At 34.1% G+C, this 15,082-nt stretch overlaps 1 protein-coding gene across 1 annotated transcript; it reads right to left on the reverse strand.

Moving 5' to 3' along the window:
* Window positions 1–8,553: 8,553 nt before the first annotated feature.
* On the reverse strand, window positions 8,554–12,442 carry LOC103501505 (protein SCARECROW 1). The gene is made up of 2 exons (XM_008465102.3): window positions 9,704–12,442; window positions 8,554–9,284 (listed from the first exon to the last, which is right to left on the reverse strand). The coding sequence occupies exons 1-2, from the start codon at window positions 11,794–11,796 to the stop codon at window positions 8,801–8,803; spliced, it is 2,577 nt and encodes an 858-aa protein (XP_008463324.2). The 5' UTR covers window positions 11,797–12,442; the 3' UTR covers window positions 8,554–8,800.
* Between the last annotated feature and the right edge of the window lie 2,640 nt (window positions 12,443–15,082).

A 15,082-nucleotide genomic window follows, 5' to 3' on the forward strand; every position in this document is an offset into this window, starting at 1 on the left:
AACTAGTGTTTGACTTGTCGTCTTGATCACCTATTGTGCGATGCTCAAATTGCATCATCTTGGTAGTGGCCAATGTCATCTGACCTTGCATGTAGAGTTAGGCAAGCAGGGTCAAGTTATTGTTTTAAGACTTATATATTTTTTCATTGAAGAAATTCTTGTAATTGTTAAGTATAGTTTTGATCAATTATCAATGAAATCTTTGTTATTCTATTTGAGTTCTCATTTCGCTTACTAGGCGCTCTGCGTGTTATCTCGCGGAAAGGTTTGTGTGGAATGTCACGTCTTTATTTGGTCACATAGAGTGACTTTTGGGGTGAGGTGTGACATTAAGCAAGCCAACAAAAAAAACTACTGAAAAGTCTTCCAGATACTTATAGAAATTGGTAGAGGAGAATAAAAGTCGACATTAGTTAAAGACCTCTTTAGCTCTTTGGCACACAACACATCTTTTTACAAAATTATTAGTACCTCTTCTTGCTTACGACTAAAAGAATCTTTAACTGGTTATGTGGAAAGTTTTATCATGACCAAAGTGGCCAGCTAAGTCTCAGCATGAGCTTCTTTGATTAAAGCTCCCTTTGGAGATGTAAGAGGAATGCAAAGTTAATCATCTTTGAAGAGGAATCTTTCAATAATGTGGAAGTTTTCCATATGGAGATGGTTAGTGCAGTCACGCCATATTTTCCCAAAGTCTTCATCATCTTCGGTACAATTCTAGGAGATGATTAAATGCAATGATCTTGATCGAGAGAATGGTTAACAAGGTTGTCTTTTCTACTCAAAGCATCAACTACCATATTCTTTTTCTCGGCTTGGTGCTTGATGGAAAACTCAAAGTGTTGGATTAAAGATATCTAGCGGGCATGCATTCTGTTAATATTTTTTTGGGCTTGCAAGTATTTCAAGGAGAAGTCGTTTGTAAGAAAGACAAATGCTTTGGATAAAAGGTAGTGCTTCCATTACTTCAAAGCCCTTGCTAGAGTATATAATTCATGCTCATAGGTACTCCAAGTCTGTCTAAGAATTCTTCGTTTTTCACTAAAGAACTCTACTAGATGGCCTCTTTGAGACAAAATTCTATTCCAGCTCCATAAGTATCCACTATAACTTCAAAGGAATTATCAAATTCGAACAACTTCAAGACTCGAAGACTGCTGAGTTTCAGTTTAATGACATCAAAGTTGTCTTGCTAGCAACTTTCCCATAAAAACCCTCCTTTCTTCAAGCAATCTGTTATGGGAGTTGTTATGGAACTAAAATGAATTTTTTGTAGAAGGATGTCAATCCTACAAGGGCTTGCACTTCTTTTATTGACTTTGGAATTGGCCAATTAGTAATAGCTTCAACTTTTGCTTCATCCATCTTTACTTTACTATTGCTAATGATAAAGCCTAGGAATGATATCTCTTTAGTACAAAATGTACATTTCTTCATGTTGATGTATAGCTCATTCTCCTCCAAAGCTTTGAATATATACTAGCTTTAGGTGCTGATAATGATATTTCTTGTTTCTACTATACACCAAAATATCGTCAAAATAAACAACTATAAAATTGTTTAATAAAGAGTGGAGTACTTGGTGCATTAGACACATAAAGGTGCTTGAAGCATTAAAGAGACCAAAATGCATCATATTCAAACAACCCTTCATTTTTCTTAAAGACGACTCCATTCGTCCTTTGGCCGAATATAGATTTGGTGGTAGCTACACTTCAAATCCACCTTTGGAAAGATAAGAGTTTCTCCCAATTGGAACTACATAGGCGCTCATACTCGGCTGTACATGTCCTTTGTAAGGACTCAACTCTTTATACTAAGCTGAGATCATTACTACTTAAAGGATAATAAAAAAAAAACTTTCTTAAAACAAAATGAAAAAAATAAAACAAATTTTCATAATCAAAACCTCAAGTACTCATTAAAATCATAAATAAACAAATGTATGTAGTAATAGATCTCTAAAATAAAGTCCTAGCTCAGGCCCTATCTAGTTTTAAAAGAGTAATAATGAAAATACAAAAAAAATACTGAAATCAAACTGATAACATAATGGCGAAAGAAAAACGTTTCCCTATGGCATGCCATGATCACTTCTTATCAGTCGTCAGCTTTTCTCTACCTCTACCTTTACCTGAAAAAATTAAACATTTAGAGTCCTATAAAGTAGTACCCCTAAACTGGCGCATTCCCGAACACGCAAAATCTGTGATCCCGTAGGAACATCTCTAGTATTCAATGAACCTAAAGGAACACTTAAGACAAAACTGATCTTTAGTGAACTCGAAAGAAACATTAAGACAATCGAGTTGTGAGTGACCCCATCAAGTCACTTATATACATATCATCTCATACTTGACTGATGATCTCATCGGACTACACAGTCATAAAAAGGTGATGATTCTAAGGGACATCCATGTGGGTATGACTTTAATAGATAAAGGTACAGAACATCCTATCCATAGCATGTAGCATAGCATAACATCATAAGCATGGTATGAATATTAATCATAGCATTCTTAATCATGAGATTAATATTTCATGCACTAACATTAACATCATCAATCATCATCATCAACAACATAACTCAGTCATAACTATCAGTCATCATCAACATCAATACATTACGCATTTTAGCTACGTCAATGCATAGTAGAAAAAATTACATGCAAGCTCTTAACTGCAGTTCGAAGGTCTAGTAGGAGAATCTCTTACCTGGAGATTAGCTTAATCCAAAAATATTCCTAACAGTCACAGTCAGCTTTCCAAGGATAAATCCTAAAACAGTAAGGGCAAAATAACTAAGATAATAAATTTAATGGTTGCTTAAAGATCCAAAAATCCATTTAATTCAACTTACCCAAAGTTGAGGTCGAATCCAATTTATCCTTGGTTGGAAAAATTTCACAGCTCAAAACTTCCAGCTGAATCTAACCAAATTAATCCAAAGTTAAATATTTTTGGTCCAATAATTAATATCTCATGGGTATTAACCAAAATCCATTAAAACTCACCAAAACTTACCAAAAATAGGGGAAATACCAAAAATTAAACTTAGCAGCTTGGCGGCTTAGCTAGGATGAAGGCAGACGTGTGCGACTCGACTGAAGGAGGAAATCGGCTCAGAAGGTGGCTTAGAGAGGCACACGGCTCAAGTTACTAATGGTAGAGGGTGGCTCGGCTTGGATGTGACTGAAAAAGGAAAAACAGCTCGCTTCCACGCATACGACTTGGGCGAAACGTGAAAGCTTAGCTACGAGCTTGCGGCTTGCAATGATCGACGATCAATGAGAGCGGTCGGGACTTCAAACGGTGACGACGCAACGCGAACGCAGTTCGTGGCGGAGGGTTCAACGCACAATCGACGATAACCTTCTTACGACGGAGAGCTTCAAAAAAGCACGTGTTTCAGGCGGAGCTTCATGGTGGCCGACGATGGAGAGAAGCCGACAAGTGGACAGCAAACCATGCGGCGGCGGCTCTTGATTGCTAGGGTTTTGTGAGACAAAAGATGGATAAGCTAGGGTTTGACAATAAAGGAGAAGGTGAATAGTAATGCACGCATTATGAGACCTTATTTAAACAAAAATAATAATATAATTAATATTATTTCCTTTTCTTTTTCCTTTTCCATTTCCTTTTCCAAATAAACCAACCCATTCTCTTTCTTCATTTAAAACCAACCAAATCTCATTTTTAAACTCAATTAATCTCTCTCTTCGATAACTCTTCCCATCAAATCATCACTTTTATCTTCATTTTCTCTTCTCCTCAAACAATATCAAATTTCCTTAATTAATTATATAATTCCCATAATATAATTATTCTTATCTTTACTAATCAAATTAATTATATACCCACATATATAATTAATTCAAAATTCTCCAAACTTCAACCATATAAATCAACCAACAACAATCACTTAAATCAAATCTTTCCACCAAGAGTTCCAGATTTCAAATAAGTAATTAAATATTTTCCCAAAAATATCTAATTAATTCTAGTTTCTACCAAAATCAAATTATTTCAACAATTAATTCAAATAACACCCAAAATAATTTCAACATGGTAAAAATTAAACTTAAGATAACTAAAATTAAAATTACCTTATTTTGGGGTGTTACATCCTTTCTTCAAGAGCTCTTCAATATGTTGGTGTAAGATGGCATATTCATTTGGAGTGAGGAAGATGAGAAAGTGAGGATCTACAAACAAGATCGATCAATGTTTTGTTATATGTCATGTAAAAGAACGAGCTTGGAAGGTTCGTCTTTGATTATTGGATATTGATCCAATCGATCTTGAATTTTTGAAGGAATGTTTCTCGAGGATTCTTTTGAAGCATGGCCTGAAATTACAAGACTTAAAATATCAGTTTCTCTCTTTATCAATTTGCTTTCCACTTACAGTGATAAAGAAATGGTTGCCCGAATAAAGAAATGGTTGCCCGAATGCTTTGTCTTGATGCCATCTTCATTTTTCTTATTTACAGGCAGTAAAACTATCTTCTTGTTCATCCACTGGAACTCATATATATTATCCCTTCCTTTATGGATTGAATAAGTGTCATATTGCCAAGGTCTTCCAAGTAAAATGTGGTAGACATCCATATCAAGTACATCGCACACAATTTAATACTTCTAGCTTCCTCCAATTGATAATGGAACCGAGCAAATTTCATTCACTTGTGTGTCTTCTCCGTTCTTGATCTAGCCAATCTTATAAGAGTTCATATGAGGTTATATTTTAAGGTTAAATGCAGAAATTAGCTTCTTGGCTAGAAAATTCTCACTACTTTCACTATTGATAAGCACATTACAAACCTTATTCTCAACAGTGCATCTGGTTTTAAATAAGCTATATCTTTGTTGGTGAAAAGTATTTCCTTTCGGCACTATCAAGACTCCTTGAAAAACACAAGAAATTCTCTCCCCGTCATCTAGTTCTAGGATCTCTTATTCTTGCTCAAGAACACCTTCTTGATCATGTTCGAATCATCCCCTTCATTCAAGAATGATATAGTTCTTCGTTGAGGACAAGAATTGGAGAAATGTCTTGTTTGCCCACACTAAAAACACTTGCTTAAGTTGAGCCATTGATGGGGATTCTCCCTTTGCTTCTTGGAGTTACTTTCTACCTTCTTTCCATTTAGATCAAGAGTTTTCTCCTCTTGTTCTTTCTCATTTTGTGGATGAGAAGCATCACTATTTGATGTCATGGATCTTCTACCATTCTAGTTGTCCCATGGATTTTTACTTAGTAGGTTTCTTTGAACTGGCTTCAATCAATTCTTCAACAGATTATGCATACATAATGGCTTCGGATAAAGTAAAAAATGGTTGGAGCTTAATCTTCTCCTTAATGTGAAAACGTAGTCTACCAATAAAACAGGCAATCAAATTCTGCTTGTTCTCCATTAGATTTATATGCGCTCCCAAACATCGGTGGAATTCTTCAATATATTCAGTCATAGTTCGACCTACCTCCATGTCGACAACTTTGATATTGATTATAAAGTGTTTGCTCATAGTTAGAGGGATAAATCTTGTCTTTATAAGTTTCTTCATTTTCTCTCACGCAATGATAGGTCTTTTACCATTTCTTCTTCTATTCACCTCAACTTGCTCCCACCGTGCTGAAGCGCTAGTCTTTAGTTTTAGTGCTGCTAAGTGGACCTTATTTCTTTCGAGCATATTCATATAATTGGAGAAGTTATCGGTATTCTTTAGCCAATGCAGAAAAATCTCAATGTTTCTCTTGCCATCGTAGCTAGGTAAATCAATCTTTATCTTATATTTGGTTGGTCTTCCTCTCCTTTCTTCATAATGAGCTCGAAATCTCCTCTCATGGCCATCGTTCTCTCTTTCTTGCTCCTCATCATCCAAAGAACTCCAATCTTGAAATTCTTGGTTGCATTCTTGAAATCTTGAAGGAGATTCTTAAAAATCTTGATCGGGACTTCTTCGATCTTGAACTCCATATCTTCCTTCTTATTGGATTTGTCCCAATCTTTATCGTTCAACTTCACAAAAGCCATGTTGTCCTCACTATTGAACCATCTCTGGTTGTTCTTTGCAAACTTCTTGAGAAGGAGCTATTACATCTTGTCTTTGTAGGACTTCTTGAAGTGCTCTTTCAATTCTCTCCATCAAAACTTCTACAGACAGCAAGTGTCTCGAGGTGATTTTTTTAAAGAGAGAGCGTGGGTTATAGTCCACCTCTTAGTTTTGAGTAGGTTGCTCAAGTGCCACTACAAGGATTCTATGTCGGGTAGCCATAGGTCTCAAGACCATAAATGCTCAAGAACCAATTTGGTATAAACTACGAAAGGAATTTTTGTATGAATAGTATTCTACCCCTCAAGGAGAGAGAAGAGCTTTATTTATAAGAAAGGTTTAATACAAAGAATTTAGTTATTAAGTAACTAACTAAACAAACTTTAACTACAGAGACTATCAATCAATCTTTAAAAACAATACAACTTACTTTTCACCAAGCTTGAATAAAAAATATGGGGTAGTGTGTATAAAGCTTTTAAATTATTTAATATAAGATATGTTCATTAAATAAAATCCAAAAGGTAAATATAAAAGAGAAAGCCAAATTAGTAGAAATTTTATAGTTGAAACTTAAATAATATATGTATATAATAAGATTAATCAAAATATTTATAAATATAACAATATTTTATTGTCTATTAATGATAGACATTAATGTACACTGATAGATACTAATAATGAAATAGTTCTCTTGAAGTATATCATAGGTAGATTGTGACATTTTGTTGTAAATGTAAATATTTTTAACAGTTTTATCATTTAAAACAATTTTTTCTATATATAATTGAATTGTAACACTTTTATTTATATACCGTGCATTTTTTTAACAATAATAAAATAACAAACTATTTACATTTCACATAATAATCACTAAAAGATAAAAATACATTATATAAAATACATTACAGACATACCATTAACTACTTATTTTGTTCATTTTACTATTTTCGACAATTTTTCTTATAATATTTATTTTATTTGACAAGTTCTTTTAACTATTTGAGCAATTTTTAAGTTGAGCTAATTTCAGACATACCATTAACTTTTGAGACTTTTAACTATTTTACACATCTAAACACAAACGTTTATTATAACACATGAGAGAATCTTTTGTTTTGGTCAATAATCTACACTTGTCGTGGATGTTATTTGTATATCATTATCACCCTACATCCATTCTATCCAAAATTCTCATCAACCATAATAGAGGCCAAAAGGAACATAAGGATCTCATTTCATTCCAACTCAAATAAGTAATTATAGTGAAATCATCTTACTTTTAGAATGACAATTATTGATATCTTATCTACGAGACTATGTCTTAATTTACATCTAAGAAAAAAATCCACATTATTATAAAAATATAGTGAACTAACTCATTGAGATGCTTAAATATGTGTACTTGTTCACAGTAGGGTCATAATTTTGCACACTTTTATATATACTTTGTTTTTTCAATCATTTGAAGGACCATCTTCCATTTTCATTTTTATGCTTTGTACCTTCAGGTTTCAAGAGTTTCTCTTCTCTCGTAGTTATACTTTCCTTTTAAAAGATTTGGGTCAAAATTACATCTAATACCAAAGATAAATGACAATTTTTACATTACTCATACGTACCGACGCACATGTGTATTGACTTGAGGTAAATTTCTAAAACTTATGAAGATAAAATAAAGGTCAATTCAACTATCACTAAGCAGATAGGACATTTGCTACTTTTCAAAATTCAATAGTGCAATATGCACTTCTATAATTAGTTAACTAATAAAAAAAATCAATTAAAAAAACCAACCAAAATACTCATTTTATTTTCTTTAACTGAAAATGCAATTATAAAGAACAATTGTGATAGGACAAGATTGTTGTGTTTAGTACACTGTGAGAGACTAAAATTTACTTGTTTTGATTTTGAGAACAATATGTTCTATATTTGTACTAACACATGAAACTCACATCTAAATCCATAAACAAAAATCGCAATCTAATTAACGAGCAAAGGATAATCAATCTAATTGCTTACAAAATCACGCCTTCTCATTATCGTTTGGATTTGAGTTTCGGTTACACAATTCAATCATATTTACTATTGTAACTCATTAAGATAGATCTATGAATGAAATTTAATTACAATTACACTAATTTCCATTACTAATCGATAAACATGACCCAAAATAATCTATGCAAAATTCAATCCCCATCTTTATATTTTCAAATACATAAATAATATTGCTTTTTTTAGTTTGACGTGAATACAAAATATATAGAATATAAATTTAGCCATAAGGATATGTCACTTATAACTTTTAAAACTGAATCTAAATTTTGTTCAATCAAGGATAACATACTGCACATTAACATTATCATTACAACATGTGAAGGTGAGAATTGGCTTTTAACCGATATAATATCTTAACCCACTAGAGTATGGTAAAGTTAGGGTTACATATTTTTTTAAAGTTGATCCACTCACAAACTCAAGTAAACAAAAAGAATTTGAGAGCAAAAAGAGAATTATTTAAAAGGCAAAGATAATTTGGTATACAATGGACATGAGAAAAAGGCTATAATCATAACAAGAATATCAAACTCAAAAGCTTGACATTATGATTGGTGGGGAAGGCCATAAAAGAAAGGGAAAATTAATAACACAAAAGATGATGATATTATCAAAATAGAAAAAACAACACTATATAGATTTTTTTTATAAAAAAAAATAATCATAAGGAAAAAGAAAGAACCTCAGTAACGGGGAATATGGTTGTTGGTGACCGCCACCGCCGCCGCCGCATGATGATGAAACGGCGGCTTCCAAGCCGACGCCGTGAGCAAACAAAGATCCTTCCACCCAAGTTTCAAAGTACCATTGTCTTCTACAAGCGTATACCCATCGGAAGGGAACATTCCGAGGAGGAGAGTGGCCTGAGTTGCAGCATTTCCGGCGAGGGAAATCCCCTTAAACCCAGATTGCTGCAGCTTTTCTCTCCAGTTTTGGAACTTCACTTCGCCGCTCCTCGACGGCCCTCCGACAGCCAACACGTTTCTGATTTCCCTCGATAATAGTTGCTGCTCCACTAAATGTCTTTCTTCACTCTCTTCGCCATAGCTCACACCTAATGAGTCAAACAGTGCTGAATAGTAATGAATGGCTTCAACGAATCTCCCCAAGAAAGAGCCTGTGTGGCTCAGATCTTGTTCCACCACCGTCACAACTTTTGGAGCCAATCTGATAAACCAGATTCACAAACAGATATAGCAACGTCTGAATATGTACTTTGTAAGCAACATGTAAAGAAATCACTGAAATGAATCAATTATTCAGTCAAAAGACAAGTTTTGAAAAACTGCAACTTTTTCCTGTGGATTTCAGAGATAACAATGAAATTAACGTAACCCACATACCAAAGTTCCAAACCCACATGAAAGATTTGACGAAGATGAAAAAAGGGAAAGCTGTCTTTCTAAGCAACTTTATACTTGTTTTATAGACTTATACAGTGTGCCGAACAACTATTCATCATTTTGAACAAGCGACAAGGTAAGATTAAGAGTAAGAATCAGTATTCATGCATAAATACTTACGATGAAGTAATTTAATTAATGGTGAAACCCCAAGAAATATGTGAAAGTTGAATTATCAATTACCTTTGCAAAAGCCATAGCGTGTTGGAATCGGAACCAGTAACTTCATAAAGAGAATGCTGCATCCAATGAACAGCAACGGCTTCTCTTTTGCTCACGTTGAGCCTTTCCAAGTCTAGATTGCCAATTTTATCAGCCACGGGAAAGAAATCAAACGGAAGGCCAAGCTTCTCAGCAAATTCAGTTAGGCGTTTGCCGGTGGCTTCAAGAACTTCCTGAGAGGTCCCCAGCCCTGTAAGGCGGACGTACGGCGGCCCACCGGGTCTAGACGCCAAAATGTGGAACAGGCCAGGCCATTGAAGCCCTTGCATGATGTCTAGATCTATGATGTGAACTCTCTCCTCTCTTTCAAAAGCCTCTTGTATGGCTTGATTGGCTGTGAAATGTGAAAATTTGACAAATGGGCTTATGCCATTGAAGATTTGGAAGGCTGAGGCTATTTTCTGGCTGTGTGTATGGGGCACCAACGACGGCGGCAGAGCTGCATATATGCCCAAACAAGAGCTCACAAGCCTCGCCGACATTGCTTCGGAGAAATACGCCGCCACCCTCTGCGCCGATGTGCCGAACGGTGTCGATAGCTCAGAGATTTCCAAGAGCATCTTGTTGGCTTCTTCTAAATTATCAGCTGAAACGGCTTCTGCGCATTGAAGAAGCAAAGTCAAGAGATGTAGCCCTTCTTCGTCTCTCTTCTGCTGCCTCATCTCCTCTTTTATCTCTCTAATCAGCAAAGCAGTCGCTGAGGGGTTATTGCTCGTTGATGGTGGTGCTGGAGCTGGCTGTGCAGCCGCCGCCGCCTTAGTACTAGAGTTCTGCTGTTCTGATTGTGGCTTAGAAGGGACATGATTTAAAGGAACAAGCGACGATGGTGTAACGGACGATAGATTAAGTTGATGATGACCAGGGAGGCGCTGTAAGGCATCCTCGCCGGCGGCTGCGGCGGAGGGAGTGGGAACAGGCGGAGGGGTTGCCCCCCATTGAAGATACGGCTCATGAAACGGCGGCTGAGAGGGAAAATTAGAAAGATTATGCAGAGAAGTAGAATCGAGATTTAGCTTTAATCCAGAACAATCATGTTCTTGTTCATGCTGCTCTTGGTTAAACTGCCTCTGCTGCAACCCCAGTCCAGCAACCGGCGCCGGCAACGGCAAAGGGGACTTTCTCACTCGATGATCCTCAGTAGCGAAGTTAGGAACACTAGGGTCCGTCAAAGTACGAAGACGAAACTCAAGAAGATTCGCAAGATTTGGGTTACATGGGTAGATAATCTCACGAACGTTCTGAATGAGCTGAGGAATGGATATGGCAGTGGAGCTATGGATTAAGTCCTTAATGATACCGTCGATCCAAGCAGTGGCGGAGGAATCATCCATGGGAGAAGAAGCGGCGGCGATAATGGAGGTAGTAGCAGTAGTAGGAGGATTATGAAGAAGAACCTGAGATGGATTAGGAAGAGGAAAAGGGTTATTACGAGTATTTAACTTATTATGGTGGTGATTTGATTCCGGTGGAAACAAAGGCAAGCCAGAAAAACCACAGACTGCAGGATTCTGCAAATGGTGATGGTGGGGTTGAGGACGAAGAACAGGAAGAGTACTATCAAGAAGATTGTTGTTGGAAGTAGTGGAAGAGACCGTAGCATCAGAACCAGAAGGAGGATTTGATAAATTTGACCCTTCGATTACAACTGACGTCAGAGCGGTTAAATTATGCACAACAGTGGAGTGGTTGCCGCCATGGCTAGGGTTTGAAGAAGAAGAACAATAATTCATATTCGTCTTATTTTCTCCAAAAGGACGATCAGAAGCTAGACTCCTTCGGCAAAACCGTGGATGAACAGCAGCAGCACCTCCACCGCCGCCGCCGCCGCCGCCGCCGCCGCCGCTGTCGAGTCCTTCAATCTCCATCTCCGAGGCGATTCTCTTCCTCACCATTTTTCCAACCGGCAATCTTGGTTGAGGAACCTGAACTATCTGCTGATGATTAAGTTCGTCACTACCGTTGCTATTAGTGGAAGCACTAGTCAAAGGACTATCATCAAAACCGCCATTAACACCACGGGGGGTGGAATCGTTGAGCAAAGCGTAAGCAGCCATTGAAGGAAAGAAGGAAGTAAAATGTAAGAGTGAGAGGTATGGCAATGGCAGTGAATGTTGCTCTTCATAAAGAATGAAGAAGAAGGAGTAATGGGTAAGAGTAACACCATTAACGCGGATTTTGAAGAGTGTTATTGAAGATCCAAACAGAAAACGGCACGAAGATTGGGACAGCAAATTGAGGATTCTTCTCTCTCTCTCTCCGATGGAGGGCAAGAACACGAGACCCTATGAGGGCTTGATGCTTTTTAATAATGCAAAGTACGCGGAAGCCATGGATTTTGGATGCATCTGATTGAGAGATTTGAGAGAGCTTTTTGAAATTGGGGAAAAAGGAGAGAAAAATTATTAAACAATATCGAGAAGAGGGGACTGAAAAAGAAATAGTATTAAAATGAAAGATGAGAAATTTTCAGATTCTTTTTATTTCTTTCTTCTTCTTAGGGCTACAGTTTAAAGCAAGAGGTTCTTCAATGTCGTATCCATGGCGGAAATGGAGAAACAGAACCGACCCACCATCGTTGCAGCTTGAAAATTATTTCCAAAATATCTATTTGAAAATCACTACTCAACCTCCCACTTCCCCCAAATATTTGATTTTTAGTTTTTCTTTTATTTTTAACGCTAATATTGTTTTATTCATTCAATTCAAAACGGTTGATCAATTTTGGTTTGAGAAAATTTTCAGCAACTTTTTCTAAGAATAGAAAAAATTAACAAATTATTTGCATTTCTTTTAAAGCTATCTTATAGTTCAATAAAGTATTGGTTCATATACTTATCTTAAAGTTTTTAAATATTCGACTAAGTCGTATTATTAAACTTATGTTTAATTTACATAAATATAGGACGTAAGATACTAACATTCACCTTGTTCGAATAAAGTAGACAAAAATGTATAATCTTATAGAATTTATTATTTATAAAATCTAAAATTACATTATGTTTTATAAATATTTTAGTAGTTTTATTATTTATAATAATTTTTCTTTATATTTTTAAAGAAACAATACAGTGGAATCGATCAAAATGGTTAGAATAAGCCTAACCTTTTTTAAATATAAAGTAGTGACGGTAGATTTGAATCACTTCTTAATGTTAATTGATTTGAGTTCTTATTTTCAAGTTGAGTTAAACTCTATTAATTGGGTATTGGTTTTTGTCCCTTGATTTAATATGAATTTGGTTAATATTAGTTCAATAGTAGGTTAGGTATTCTAGGAAGTTGGTCTTAATATTTACCCATGTGCTCCAATTATACTTTTATTCATTATTTCTTTTAACATTTTCTAGGTTACTTTTGGTAATAACATCAAATATTGGAATTAAAAATAAATAAATGTTATATATATATATATATATTATAAAAATTGTTTAAAATGAACTTTGAAAGTATTTTTAAATAATTGTGAATGATTATCATTCAAGTTCTTTTTAAACGATTTATCTTTAAAACTAAATACTTAGAAAAGTTAAAATAAATGTATTATAAGAAAATTTTCGAACTACAAATCTTTTATCGAAATTGTATAGCGAAAACTTCTAATCTTTTGATTTCACATCTAATACATATGTTTACAATTGTCATCGTTCATCTTCGAGATACAAATTTAAGGTTTGTATTAAGTAAAACATATATATATATATATATATATATATATATATATATATATATATATATATATATATATATATATATATATATATAAAACATATATGAAGTTGTTGAGATCCTTTTTGTTATTGTTGTGTTGTTTGTAACATGTAAAGTTTAGGATCAAACCTCAAATTTTAAGATTAGATAATACAAGTTGATGTCAATGGACCGATTTACACATGTTAGCATATATTTTTATATTGGTAAACTTCAAAATGTTTCGCTTTAACTTTTTTAATTTGCTTTGAAACACGTTTAGATGACTACTCAACCATCTAATTAGTACATAATTGAAAGATACATCTCGTTTTCATAATACAAGAAACGATATGTAAAGAATAATTATATTAATGAATATATATACTTTGATACCTTTCAAGTAAAAAGTGACAAAAATCTAATGCATAACTTAATTTTACTTTAAATTTTAGGGGTTTGGTAAGACATTAATTTCCAATGTTGGAGTTATAGAAAGGGAGGAAGATTTTTTTAGAGATATTTTTAAAAATAATACAAATTCCAAGATGTTTTGAGTGAAATATAATCAAGTAATTTAGGTGTGTGTTTGTACTTTAGTATAGTAATCTAACAAAATGTTAAGAATAAGTGATTATAATAAGATCTTTGGATGTTTATTCCTCGTTACTTCATTAATGAGATGTACTAAGTTTATTGTTTTTTTTAAAAAAGAAAACATAAATTCTCAATTTGACTTTTCAAAAAGAGAAAGTTAAAATTAAATTATATAAAGAAATATTTCAAAGTCCTTCCATAAAACGATATGATGATAGAGGTAGCAGACCACTTGGTCTAGTCAACTCTCCCCTTTTATTTACCCATAGTTTCTTTTAAATAATAATAATGGTAATTCATTTATCATTATTATTAGAAATATTTTAAAATAGAGAAAAATTATTTAAAATAAGGGATCTTTCCAAAAATATAAAAAATAAAATACAAAAAATGCATCGTCAACCACGTCGTCAATATCACGCGCGTAATATATTTTCGATTTATACGCGATCGTTTAGATATGGTTCAATATATACATGATGGTTTACATAGGGCTATAATTTATACGATCATTTAGATATGGTTCAATATATACGCGATTGCTTATGGTTCAATATATACGTGATCGTTTACATATGGTTCTATAATTTATATGCGTTTAGATATGGCTACAAGGCGATCGTTTAGATATCGTTACAATTTATCGTTTAGATTTGGGGACCCAAATCTAAATGATTTTTTTTTTAATTTGGTACACGATTTTTAATTCTTTTGCTACACGATCGTTTAGATTTCTTTACGGTTGTTTACTTTTTTCTACGATCGTTTACATTTGGCTAGTCCAATTCAAATGAATTTTTTTCATCGTTTACTAATTTTTTTCAAGATTTTTTATATACACGATCATTTATCTTTTTCAAACGATCATTTACATTTGGCTACTCTAATCTAAATGATTTTTTTTCAAGATTTTTATACATGATCTTTCTATTTTTTTTACACAGTCTTATACACATTAGATTTTGCTATTTTTTTTTACACGATCTTATACAAAGTCGTTTAGATTTGGTTACCCAAATGCAAAAGCGTAAAAAAAGAAAAGAAGAAAGACGATGG

The sequence above is a fragment of the Cucumis melo genome, chromosome 8 (assembly GCF_025177605.1).
Source record: "Cucumis melo cultivar AY chromosome 8, USDA_Cmelo_AY_1.0, whole genome shotgun sequence".
NCBI classification, from domain to species: domain Eukaryota; kingdom Viridiplantae; phylum Streptophyta; class Magnoliopsida; order Cucurbitales; family Cucurbitaceae; genus Cucumis; species Cucumis melo.

Excerpts from the sequence above, each read along its gene's own strand:
- LOC103501505 (XM_008465102.3), bottom strand. The coding sequence starts at position 11,796 with ATGGCTGCTTACGCTTTGCTCAACGATTCCACCCCCCGTGGTGTTAAT. Across the intron at positions 9,285-9,703 it reads ACGCTATGGCTTTTGCAAAG|ATTGGCTCCAAAAGTTGTGA; the intron begins GTAATTGATAAT and ends CTGGTTTATCAG.